At 31.8% G+C, this 13,269-nt stretch overlaps 1 protein-coding gene across 4 annotated transcripts in view; it reads left to right on the top strand.

Annotated features, from left to right (window-relative positions):
* The window catches only part of PHTF2 (putative homeodomain transcription factor 2), a 170,225-nt gene that overhangs the window by 120,984 nt on the left and 35,972 nt on the right, over positions 1 to 13,269 (top strand). For 2 of the 4 annotated variants that reach the window (XM_058297947.2, XM_058297948.2), the window contains 3 exons: positions 781 to 967; positions 2,135 to 2,290; positions 6,898 to 7,116. In XM_058297947.2, the coding sequence (XP_058153930.1) occupies positions 781 to 967; positions 2,135 to 2,290; positions 6,898 to 7,116 (562 nt within the window). The remainder of the gene's footprint in view (positions 1 to 780; positions 968 to 2,134; positions 2,291 to 6,897; positions 7,117 to 13,269) is intronic. The other 2 variants (XM_058297950.2, XM_058297949.2) reach the window with 1 other exon arrangement.

Below are 13,269 nucleotides of genomic sequence, written 5' to 3'. Positions count from 1 at the left end.
ACCAACACTTTAGTCTCTGAAGAAGTCCTCAAGCATTTGCCTACTAACCAAAATATGTCTTATTTTTCATTTTCTTTATGTATTGAGAAAATTTAAATACCTATAAATTCCTCAGTTCACCCTTTCAGATATTTATATGCTTCATTATTATTAATACTTTTTCAGAGTATTTCAGTGGGTGAAAGAGGTTACTTCTTTATTTTCTTTGTGTTCTTTTTACTTCATTATTCAGAAACTTGTATAAAGTTTTCCTTTTATCATATTTTCATATGATAAAAGGTCCTTTTATATATCAGAATGAATTCATCAGTGATTTTTATGTATAAATATATATTAATGGTAAAGTATTTGGATAAACTAGAGTATTAAAACTAAGTTAAACTATTACTTGCTGCTTAGCCTGAAATTACTAAGATAGATTTTTTAAAAGTAAAACTCCAAAATATATTATCAACATAGTAAAATGAACAAAATTTTGATCCTAGATCTTGCACAGAGACCAGGTGATTTTGACTAAGAATTTTTGATAGGTTAGGGTGGTGGGTCTTCTAGAATTGTCCTTTATAAGAACCCAAACCTATAAAATTAAAATATTGTTATATGCTTATTTTATCAGATAGATATTTTGTTTTTCAGTTATATATTGTAAAAATAAGGATAGCCATTAAAAATCTGAGAAATAACTACATGGTTTCATTAGTCACATTATAATTTCTGTCAGAAATCCATTCAAAGTAAGCTAAATTCTTATGATATCCTTCTGTGTATTTTTCTTTGTAGATCAAAGAAAGCAAAGAATTCAATTGATAAATCAACTGAGACTGACAATGGCTATGTTTCCCTTGATGGGAAAAAGACTTTTAAAAACAGTGAAGATGGAGTACAAAACCATGAACCTCAGTGTGAAACCATTTGCTCAGAAGACACAGCCTGGAACACAGGAACACTGAGGAACATCCCCAGCAAAGTAAGTGTGATTTAAAAAAATAGTTTGCTTGTGTGATTTTACAGTAGCTAATATGAAATGACTTAGATTTAATAGCAGCCCTTCAACTGTATTGTTTCCAGAATGTATTCTATGAGCCTTTACAGATCACACTGAAGCTGAAAATCAGGTAAAATATTATGATTAAACTTGATTGCCAGTATAACTTGGCTCCTTCTGATTTGATTGATGGCTCCAATCTTTCCTAAATGTTGTCACTTTATAATTTGTAGTTGATGTTTGCTAAACCTTACTTTTTCTTCCCCATTTCTATGTGTATATAAGCATTTGACTTAAATGTTACATCCAAATTATTCTATCTAGAAACTATACTAGGAACCTAGTTTATCATTCATTTTCTCTACTAGAAATTATTGCCCTGTATTTCCTACATTCATTACATTTGGTGTTAGTACATCTGTTTTATTTTTCTTTTTTTAAATCTGAAAGCAATTCTCATTGAAGACATGTTTGTTAAAGGTAATAATTCTGCCATTCACCTCCCCTTGCCCCATAAGTCATTATTGAATCAGGGGTGGGTATTTTATAGTTGATGGTTTCTTTGAATTGAGAAATAACTATAATTAGTTCATCTCAGGTGACTGGTTAGCTTCTCTTCTTTTAGCTTCTTTTAAATGTGTTTTTTTTTTAAGGTACCTGGGGCCAGGGATCAAACCCGGGACCTTGAAATGGGAAGGCAACACTCAACGACTGAGCCGCATCGGCTTGCCTGAGTTGGTTTTTTTGTTCATTTTGCTCTTTGTTTTTGTTTTTTCAGGAGGCATTGGGAAACAAACCTGGGACCTCCCATGTGGGAGGCAGGTGCTCGACCGTTTGAGCCACATCTGTTCCCTTTATTTTTTAATTTTGTAAGCTGCTTCAAATCCTGTTATGAAAAGAAGTGCTATAGGACAATATTTGACAAGGCTGTTATTACTTTATTCCTTTCAAAATTCAAGTAAAAGTATAGATACCAGTTTAAGATTTTTTTTTCTTTCAGAAAGTCAGATAGTACTAAAAAGTCAGATAGGTCTTTAAAGGTATTTTGGTGGTGTGTATGTAGATATGCATAATTTTAAATTTTGCAGTTTTAAATGTACAAAGTCGTTAGAATTTACATATAATCCTCTTCTTATACTCCCAACTCAGGATACTCAAAGGACAGTAACAAATGTCTCTGATGAAGTCTCCAGTGAGGAAGGTCTGGAATCAGGATATCCATTACGCCATCATGTCAGCAGGACTTCTGAAAGCATTCTTCGGAATAGAAAGTCACACCATTATAAGAAACATTGCCCTAATGAGGTATACACTTTGGCCTTACATATATACATACGTATCTCCATTATACATACATATCTTACATGTTATAAATTTATATAATCTTTCAATATTTGAATATAATTTTTGAAATTAATGTTTTGCATTAGTATCAGTATTTGTTGTGATATGATCTGGATTTATAGAGTAGCAGTTTTAGATTAATGTGTATTACATACATGTTTATATATAGCCACGTATTTGCACTTACTTTGTTCATTATCTCTAAAGACTCATACATTCAATTTGTCGTCTACTTTTAAAGAAGATCGTCTTGGAGAGACAATCTGTTAACTCTTTTATTAGTCATTTCCACAATTTGAAAAGCTTTATAGCTTATTGATTATAGCAAAATTCTTATTCTAAGTCACTTCCTTCATATTACTGTCATTGGTTATTACGTTCCCTACACTTTAAAGTTCAATTATCTTTCCTTCTTTTATTCTGTTTTTCTTTATTGATTTTTGTTTTTCTCTGTACCCTTTTCAAACTTTATCACATTTCTTCAACTTAAAATGATTTAAATAGAAAAAATTTAGTTCAATTGTATTTTCAGTTTTTATTCTAAGAACAGAGTATTTCATTATTTTGCTTCAAGACTCATGAATTATTCTTTATATCACTTTTTGATAAAAATTACCTTCTGCTCCTTTGGACTATATTAGAATTTTTTTCTTGCTGATTTGGGTTTAGTTTCTGAAAAATCAAATATGCCTTGCTGAAATGTGAAATGCCTTCAGGCTATTAAGATTAGCAGAATTATTTGTTCTTTGTCCATTCTTCTCTCTGTTTTATCTCTAGTTAATCTTTTTGGTGAGTGTTCTTGTGGTTTTTTCCCTCAGTGATTGCCATTAAACAAACATTAATGCCAGTACGTCTGCTCATTGCCTTTGCATCCACATTGTCTGATGTTCTATCCCTTTTCCTAAACCAGATAACCAAGCTTCTGAAATTCACAGTCTTACTGTACAATTAGTAGTTAGTTGTTACTGGAAGGGAACCAAAGGCTGTTTGCTGTCCTACAGAATATATTATTTGGCTTTAGAGGTAGTTTTCTCACCCTGTGATCTTTGCTATTCTTGATTTGTAGCTACATTTTGAACTCTTGAGATTCTTTAGGCTCAGAATGGTATTCCACTAATATTAACTCTTAAATAAATATGTTGCTTAAAGACTTAACAGCTTTCAGTATAAGTAACACTGATAATTAGCTAATTGGCATGGTTGTTTTAAATCGTTTTAATGATTAAAAGATTACATAAAAATAAAATCTCATCTTCAAATTCTTCATCTGTAAAGTATGGAACAATAGAAGATATTTAAAAACTACATTCAGGTTCAAAATTTTTGACTCTTTTAAGTCAAACCAACTTCAAAGGGCATTTTAAAAAGGCAAACAGTGAAACAAAAAAAATACAAAACTTTCTTTGAATAAATAAAATTGATACAGAATGTTAATAATACTGTTTTGCATCTTTATTTATAGTATAGATTACTGTGTTCTATTCAAATTGCTGGTGATATTTTGTGTTTAAGAGAGAGACGCTAAAAAAGTGCTTGGTACTTGGGTAAGCACTTCATGTGTGGGTGGGACTGATGGGTTTCACTGTAAAACAACTGGGCAGGAACCAAAATATTGATATTTATGGATGTACTTTGGATATTTAGTTTTTTAGGAAGAATCATTCAATCTTCTGGTGGAATGGGGTGGTAGATACAAGACCATGGTTTTTGGTCCCAAAAGGACTTGGGATAAGGTGATGATCTCACTATTCAATTTGTATACTTTCACTTAATGCCCTGGTTTTTCACTTTTTTCTCCTATTCACTGTATCTGGTTGGCTTCTTTAAGTCTCCTTTTAAGATACATGGGGGGAATTCCTTGATTATCTGGGATGCAGATAACAGCTCTGTTTAAGCATTTTGTCATCTTTGCTATTCTATCCTATTTTGTTTAACTCTGTAAGTATTTTTCAATTTTTATTCCCTGTTGTAGATTAGCTTCTCATCTAATGAAGGTGGGATTTGATGAGAAGCATTATGAAAAAACCATGGGCTTAGAGTCAGATTTAGTATTTAAGTGACTTTGGGAAAATTATTTAATTTCTCTGTGTCTCTATTACCACATCTATACAATGGAGTGATAAGAAGACTAGCCTCATCAGATTGTTAGGATGAAATAATCTTAGGTGTAAATTGCCTGGCTGAAAGCATTTATACTTGTAAATGCTTATTCCCTTCAAGTAAAGAATCTGTCGCCTCCTAATTTGATTATGTGTTCAGTTTTAGCTATCTGTATAAAGATTTGAAATAAGCAAACAAATTAAATTAAATATGGTTAACTTGAAATGTCTTCTATAATTCTTAATATCCTACTTTTAGGCTTTATTCAGCAATTTGTTGTGAAATTCAAAGTGGGTTTTAATCACTTAAGTATTGCACATAAAATTCTGTTTGAATTATAAGGAATTATAGGCAATAAGTTTTAGACTTTACATTTGTAAAATGGTCCACTTATGAATCAGTATTTGGCAAAAATAGATTTCTTTATGAATTACAAATATTTCCTTAGCCCTGAAATCATCCATTAATTTCAGTTAAAGAATCAACCAGCCTTTAATCATGTTATGTATTTCTGTAGCTGATTAGTAGTCTCCCTCAGAAATTAGTGGTAGATAAGAAATTAACTTTACCAAAAATTTTACATTAGCAATTACTGCATATTTAACACTTTCTCTGCCTTGCTGTCTAATGGAAACTGTTATGATGGAAACTGCTTATGCTTCAACTATTCTGATTGAAATTAGTGAGTCTGAAATATTTTTAGAGTTTTTTATGAAACAAAGCACAGCTGATTTTTGCCCTGTTTTGGTATTTTGTTTTTACCTCTTTTTTTCTTTATTAATTTATCTGCTCATCTCTTTTAAAAATGTTTTATTATTCTTTTCTCCCAAATAACCTTTCTTCCAAAAAACACTCTATCAGCAAACTAAATATATATTCGTGGTGCCCAATTCTAATATCAAAAAATTTATAACCAATAGTGTTCTCATTCATCCTAGATATATTGTTACCTGTAGTAAGGATGGGGGAAAGAAAATGTTTGCTTTGTCTGTTGTGGACTTAACAGTTTTTTGAGACTTAGAATCTATTTGAGAATATTAAATTTATGAATTACAGAACATCGTAGAAACTAGAAAGAAATGCAAAATTTATTGTCAAAAGAATGTAAAGAATAATAACTCAGTTCAGGGACAACAGTCACTTTAGGTAGAAGGCTTTAAATTAACATTGTTGAGTACCTTCTTTGTGCCATGTTTGTTTTGAGAACTACAGTAGTTAGTTTTATTTTTGGTATTTCTTTGAGGTAGGTGGTTTCCTTCCTTATTGGTAGATGAAGAAACTGAAACTCAGAAACAAGGTAAACCAACTGATAAGGAGTGGTGGTGGTAATTTGCTGCCACTTGTTGAGTGGGCTTTAAAGGAGAGCAGGATTAATGATAAGAGGTAGGAACATAGAGTAGAAGGAGCAGCTCATGTTTAGGAGCTAGAGAGTATCCCATTATCAGTAGGGGAAACATTGTGGTGCAGAGAAGTGGAAGACAAGGTAGAAATGTAGCATGTTGTGGAAAGATGAGCATGCTGCATGAAGGAATTTTAACTTTATCCAGGAGAGAAATAAGCCACAGAAAGATTTTGGTTAGAAAAGTGAAAGAACAGCTACATTTGAGGAAAAAGGGAGAAGACCTAGGTAGAGGGCAATTAGGAAGCTTTTATAACAATCAATCAAAGTATGGATGATAAAGTCTGAACTCTGGTTATAACATTGGAAAGAAAAAGGGATAAATATAAAACATTTTAAGATATAATTGACAAGTCTCTGTCACAGAGGACAGTTAAAAGTAAATCTAAAATTTGAGCATACTTGACTATAAGGATGGCTATTACTATTCTTTATTCAGTAAAAGTTCTTTTGAGGTAATTTATCAAATCAGAATTCAAAAAATAAAAAATTTGCTTGAAAGTCTGTTTGACATTAAAAAAGTAAATTCATTGGAAATTATTTAGCTTATTTCCAAACAATGGCATGGCAGTTACCTTCCTGGTTTAGATTTTTTTGTTAGTTTTATGTCAATTCATTAAACTTCCATTTGAGAGACAAAAGCAGTAGATAGATGAAATTTTTGTTGCTGAAAAAGGCTAGTGTAAAAAAATAATTCCAATGAACTTATTAATTAAAGTGGGTTAGTATTCATTGTGCAGCCCAGGTGAGCTCAGACTAGCACTAGACACTGTTTACCTGAATTCTGAACTTTGTATACAATTTAGGAGAAAACAGACACAACCTTTGTATTCAAAATAATACTTCAGTTGAGATGTGAAATCAAATAAATTTTGATGTGAGGACATTTTTTGCTCCTTAAAAACTAATATGCGTTGTTTTTTTAAGTGTTTTGCTATCTATATCAATGTCCTTGGATGATGTATTTGTTGTTTTAGCAAAAAGTAGCAATATGTGGTTCTGGTATAGAATCCTTTGGTTTGCAAAGGGTTATAAATTGTATTAATGTCAAAGAATATCTTGATTTCAGGATGCCCCTAAATCGGGTACTAGTTGCAGCTCTCGCTGTTCAAGTTCCAGACAGGATTCTGAGAGCACAAGGCCAGAATCTGAAACAGAAGATGTATTGTGGGAAGACTTGTTACATTGTGCAGAATGCCGTTCATCTTGTACCAGTGAGACAGATGTGGAAAATCCTCAGATTAATCCTTGTGTGAAAAAAGAATATAGAGACGACCCTTTTCATCAGGTTGGTTTACAGTGCTGGATTATGTGGGGCTATCAGTTAGGCTCCTTTAAATGTATATAAAAATATTATAGAGATGAAGAAAAATAATAAAATAATATTCCTGCCATTTTTTCTGCCTAATATGAGCTGTGATCTGGCATATTAGAACATAGAATATCAGTGTTTATATCATGGTTTTGTCTCTTTTCTTGCAAATATATGTTCCTGAGAGGTTGTTGGTACATGGACTTTTATAAAATTGTATTTTAGATGCATTAGTCCTTTTCTCACTCAACGCATTTCATGATCAGATTCATCTATACTTATGGCCTGAACTACCTTATGATTTCATAAATCTGCATCTCATGAATAACAGATATGTATCTCCATGCACCCATAGTCATGCAATACAGTAGAAATGTAATGAGAATCACATATGTAATTTTAAATTTTCTGACAGCCAAATTAAAAATATTTTAAAAGCTGAAGTTAATTTTAATATATTTTATTTAGCCCAGTATATGCAAATTATTACCACTTTAAGATATAATTAATATGAAAAAATATTAATGAAATTTTTTTTTGGTAGTAAGTCTTGGAAATCTGGTATGGACACTTACAGCACATCTCATTTTAGACCAGCCACATGTGAATAGTGGTGACCATATTGGGCAGCACGGATATATAGGATGTCTTCATTTGAATGTCCCACCAGTACCTCTGATTTCATCATCTCTTCATCTTGCCTGCTAAATCTCTTTCTCCTGTGTGCTCAAAATCTTGGAGGATGGCATCTCCATCCATCCACTCACTAGATAGTCCATAAATGAGAAGAAGCAAAATAAGAAAATATAGGAGAAAATCCTTGATACTTCAGGGTAGAAAATAATTTTTTTAAACAGATACAGAAAGCACAAACAGACAAAACAAAAGGAACAAGAGTGGTTGATAGCTTTGAACATCTTAAAATTTAAAACTTTAAGCTACAGATTAAACAATAAATATTATTAAGAAAAAAAGTTAAGCCACAGACTGGGAAAAGATAATTGCAACACATTAATTCTCCAGAACATTACTATACAGAACCATAAATAACACCTATGGGTGAATAAGTAAAGAAAAATGGACAAAGGATGTGAAAAGCAACCCATCTGGATGGCTAATATATGTGTCATCCTTGCTAGTAATCTGGAAATTGTAAATTACAACAATGAGATACCATTTCATAATGATCAGATTGTCAAGAATATTTTTAACTTGATAAATTTCTGTGTTGGCAAGAATGTGAAGAAACAGGAGCACTGTTACACAGTGCTGATGTTGATATAAATTTGCACAACCACTTTGGAAAACAATCTGACATTATATAGTAAACCTGGAAGTCTATATACCCTAGTGCCCTTTCATTCCATTTCAAGGTACTCTAGAAGAAGGGTACAAGGAGAAGTATCAAAGAATGTTCACTACATTATTCATAATAGTGAAAAATTGGAAATAACCTAATAGTTAACAATAGTATAATTAATAAGTCAAGGCATGTGATAAAACAATGTACAAAAGGTTAATTGAATGATCTTAGACTACAAGTATCCACATATATAAATCTTGTAAATATTATTTTTAATGAAAAAAGCAAGTTACAGCATGAGGCAACACACCATTTACGTAAAGTTTTAAAGCATGTAAGACTACATTTTATATTGTTTATGGATAAAAGCGTATACAGTTAGAGTGTAAAAACATGCAAGGGAGTAATAAACACTAAATTTAGAATAATCTGAGGGATAAAGGAAGAGAATAGAAGCAGGAAAGGGTACACAGAAGATTTTATCTTTAATATATTTTTTGTTAAAACATCTGGAGCAAATATAGGGCAAATATTAAAGCATGTTAATCATGAGTATTATATCATTCTCTATCAGATTGAAATTTTTTTTTAACTGAAATGTTTTGATGAAAAAATTATATCCATTGGTTTTGGATTCAGCTACAGGAGAAATGTCAGGGGAAAGGAAGCTTTACTGTATGGGTTTATGTAGTGAAACTGGTGAATGACATAGTAGACTGCTATAGATCGTTCTTTTTAAGAAGCATAGAAGTGAAAGTGTAGCATGCCTGTCAAAGTTTGGAGGAAATGAAGTAGTTAGGTGGGGAAAAAGAGTTGAAGAAGTGTTTGGTCCCCACCCCACAAGATATGAGATATTTGAGTACATTTATGTACAGAGAAGAAAACCTATAGAATAATTGAAGAGGAAGAGGAGAAAAATTTATTTATTGGTGGAATGAAGTGTTTTGGGATTCTAGAAGGGAAGCACAATTAGAAAGCTTAGTGCTGGAAAGGAAGAGTAACAGCCTCTGCTGAGACTTTGGAGGGTAAGGATGAGTGCATGCAGACAGCAAGAAGATGAGACCTGATGATCTCTATTCTGTGGAGTGTAGGAAGCCAGGCGGTTTATTGACAATAAAAAGGAAATGATTTGAGAGGAGCCTTCTGGATGGTGGTGAAGGCCTGAAGTGGGGAATGGAGATAGGGGAGAGAAAGAATGTCTATGTACACACATGCAAAACATGAAAACATGTAACTGACACATTGATGAGAATCCAGACAGAAATCTGAAACCAGGAATTTATAGTTGTCCATTCCACTTAGTTATGTAATATCCTCTGGATTAAAATTGTAATAATCATAATAATAACCCAGCACTGAATATGCATTTACTATATGCCAGGTACTATGCAAAATAATCTAGATACATTATTTCATGTAATCCTCACAACAACCTATTATAATGTAATTTTTCATTATATAGATGAGGAATTGAAGCTCAGAAAAAGTTGAGTTACATACCCAAAAGATGAGTTACATACCACAGAGAGTGGTGATCAATAAACAGTTGCTATTAAGCAGACAAAGGGATGGGATGATGTGGATGTTTGAAATGATGAATCTGGGGGTCTAGAATGTTACATAGAGAAGGAAATTAAACCAGGATAGGATTGATAGACTGAAAGATAGGCATGTTCCAGGAAGTAAGTGTTTTAGAATCAAAGGTTATGAGAGATTGTGGTCAAAAACTCATTTCAGAAATAGAGCAATTCTGTGTGGTGGCAAGGTCCAGGGAGTGACCATGGGAGTCAGAAAGGCTCAGGGAATTAAATGATAAAACAAAAAATCCACGAGAATAGAGTAGGATGAATTATCTGCATATTCATTGAAGTCCCTGAAGATTAGTGGAATTGGGGTTGATCAGTATTTCCAGAGATACCTTAAGCAGCATAGAAGCAGGGGCCATGTGATTTTTGTTCATTGTTGTATTGCACAGTGCCTCATACATAGTAGGCTCTACTATATCAGTTGGATTAATGCATTAAAAAAAATTAAATTTTTCACAATTAGGCCTTTCTTAAATAAGTGAAAAAAAAAAAGTTTTAAGAACACTTTGAAGACTAAATTAACCCCAAATCTATCATACCACTCTTGCTCCTTTTTTGGTAAAATAAATTTTTAAAAATGTTCTCTGTATATCTAATTATGGTTTGCTTATACTGGCTTATATTGTTTTTGCTTTGAATTAAAGCCTCAGCTTTACACAAACTTCTTATTTTTAGGCTTCTAAAAAATAAGTTCTTATTTTCCGTTTTGCTAGTAGCTGAATAATGGAAATTATTTCCCATTCATGAAAAGATGTCAGTTTTTCTTCTTGTTCCACCAAGGTCTATGTTAGGTTTGAAGGACCCTTTTCTGCCTACTATAGAGAAAAATACCTCTTGGAAGAGGAACACAAGAATATTCGAATTTGTGTGTTCTAGTTAGGATGTTACCAAATTTGTTGTTTTGTTTTGTTGTTTGTTTGCTTTTCTTTGTAAGTAGTGACAGAAACATTTCCACAGGAGAAATTTTATTTTCTCTAGTCATGGCTCAGTGTATGATCAAAATATATAGGTCAGCAGATGTGACTCAAACGGTTGAGCTCCCACCTCCCACATGGAAGGTCCTGGGTTTGGTTTCTAGTGCCTCCTGAAAAAACAAAAACAAACAACAAGCAAAACAAATGAAAAAACCAACTGAGGGAAGATGATGTGGCTCAGTGTTTAAGCACCAGCTTCCCACATACAAAATCCCACATTCAATCCCTGGCCCCTGGTGCCTAAAAAAATATATATATGTGTGTGTATGTGTATGTGTGTATAGCCACATTCATTTGAAATTCTTTTTTTTTTTTTCAGTAAGTAAAGCCGTGTTTAAATGACTACAGGTCTGACACAGTTGAAAGCACTGATAAAGCAATTGTCATGGTGAATTTACTTTAGGTAAAACATGTCACCATTTAAGCATTACATTTTTCAGGTAGTTTTGAATGAACGAGTAAGCAGAACAGCTGAAATTTTGCATGAGGATAAAGAATAATTAAAAGAATTACAAATTTTAGTTTGAAAAACATTCTAAAAGGAGCCTATGTGATAAAATTATAAAATGGAGTTATTTACTCTGATTATTCCCTGGGCCTTGAAAAAAAAAAATTTCATGTGATGCTATCTTTATACACTGACTGGTTTATAGCACATGTGTCAATAAAACTGTCTTTAAGTGTACATTTGACAAACACACATAGATATAGGATTCTTGTCATTAACTTTTAAAATTCACCAGTTTTTAACTGCTATCTTCTATCTTCTCCCCTGTCTTTGGCTTTCAAAATGTTATCAAATGCTGGTTAGAGTAGGTGGGCAGGTAGCTAGACAAAATAAGAGCTTTTGGAAAGATATTAAAGAACTTCATGATTTCCTATTCCTATCTCTAGATTGACCTACGTGGTATTGATTTATCTTTTCTTCATATGTTTGGGAAGACCTTTAATTCATCATTACAGACTGAGAGTTTTTTTTTTAAATGAAGCCTATAAATCAATAGTTGAAATCTTTTGCCTCTCAGACTTAACACATTGTCCAGTTCAGCTTCTCACACTTCTTGTTTCTAACTTTTTAGTTCCATTATGTTTTAGAATTATTAAATTTCCATGGAAAAATCTGGTTCATATTTTGGTATAAATTATTTCTATCCCAAACTAGAATATTTTGTTTGGGATAAATTATGAAACATTCAAGGAATTAATTTGCTAGTAATAAGTAGTATCTCATAGTTTTTATGACCCTCAAATAATGAAATATATTCTGTGAAAGGTAATGTATATTAAAAGTCTGTGTCTTTAGAAAAGATAAAAATTTTATGAAACTCTTTTTAGTCAAATAATTTAATTGCCAATAGCAGGACAATCAGCATTATGGTTCACCTGTAATTATTCATCGGTTTTTATTTTATTTATAGTAAACATGATATGACTTTACATGAAGAAAATTAATGTATGAAATCAGAGCAATAATAACTTTCCACCACTGTTTTTTTACATACCATTTAATTATTTTATACTTTCAATGGGAATGAATCAATGCAACTATACTCCCCCCTAGAGGAAAATATATTTCTTAAATTTATGGAATTTCTTTACCACATTATAATCACATTTTTGTCCTCAAAAGAGTGAATATAACTGGAATAGATTTTTCTATTGCTAGAAGTTATTCTAGTTAAATATGTTAAAATTTGCACTAGACTATTAAAGATCTATTGTTCATTTTCCTGAGATTATGAATGCTAAATCTGTCATTTTATATAAAATGAGGGAAGTTTATAGTTTAAAAATTATTAGCTAGAAATACTATGTTGTAAACAAACAGCTTCATCCCATTCTGTGTTTAATGTTTTAATGTTACTTTTCTTAATATCTAATAATGTAAATGTTGGTATTTCATTAATTTGGTTACTCTTTAACCCAGTTCTACTGTTTTGAACTTTTATTCTCTTAATTATAAACTAAACAAAAAAAAAACCAGAAACTAACAAACTTAAGTATCTGATCCTTTGTACTATAGATTTCATTCTTTATTTTTATCTTATTTCTATTCCTTGGAGCATTGAGTTACTTTATTCTACTTAGGAAAGGACTTTCTAGTTCTATGTACTTCAGTTTGCAATATTCTCTCTTTCTGAAACCAAAAAAGAAAAGGTATATTGAGCCTTTGGAGAAATGCTAAATTAAAATATCAGAAAAGTAAGTAAATCAAGTATTAAGCATAGGTATGTTAAGAAAAGTTTCTTCAGGATGAGATTGTACC

Source organism: Dasypus novemcinctus, chromosome 5 (genome assembly GCF_030445035.2).
Source record: "Dasypus novemcinctus isolate mDasNov1 chromosome 5, mDasNov1.1.hap2, whole genome shotgun sequence".
In the NCBI taxonomy this organism is placed as follows: Eukaryota; Metazoa; Chordata; class Mammalia; order Cingulata; family Dasypodidae; genus Dasypus; species Dasypus novemcinctus.
The sequence above is the reverse complement of the archived record's forward strand: the minus strand, read 5'-3'. Positions and strand labels throughout refer to the sequence as shown.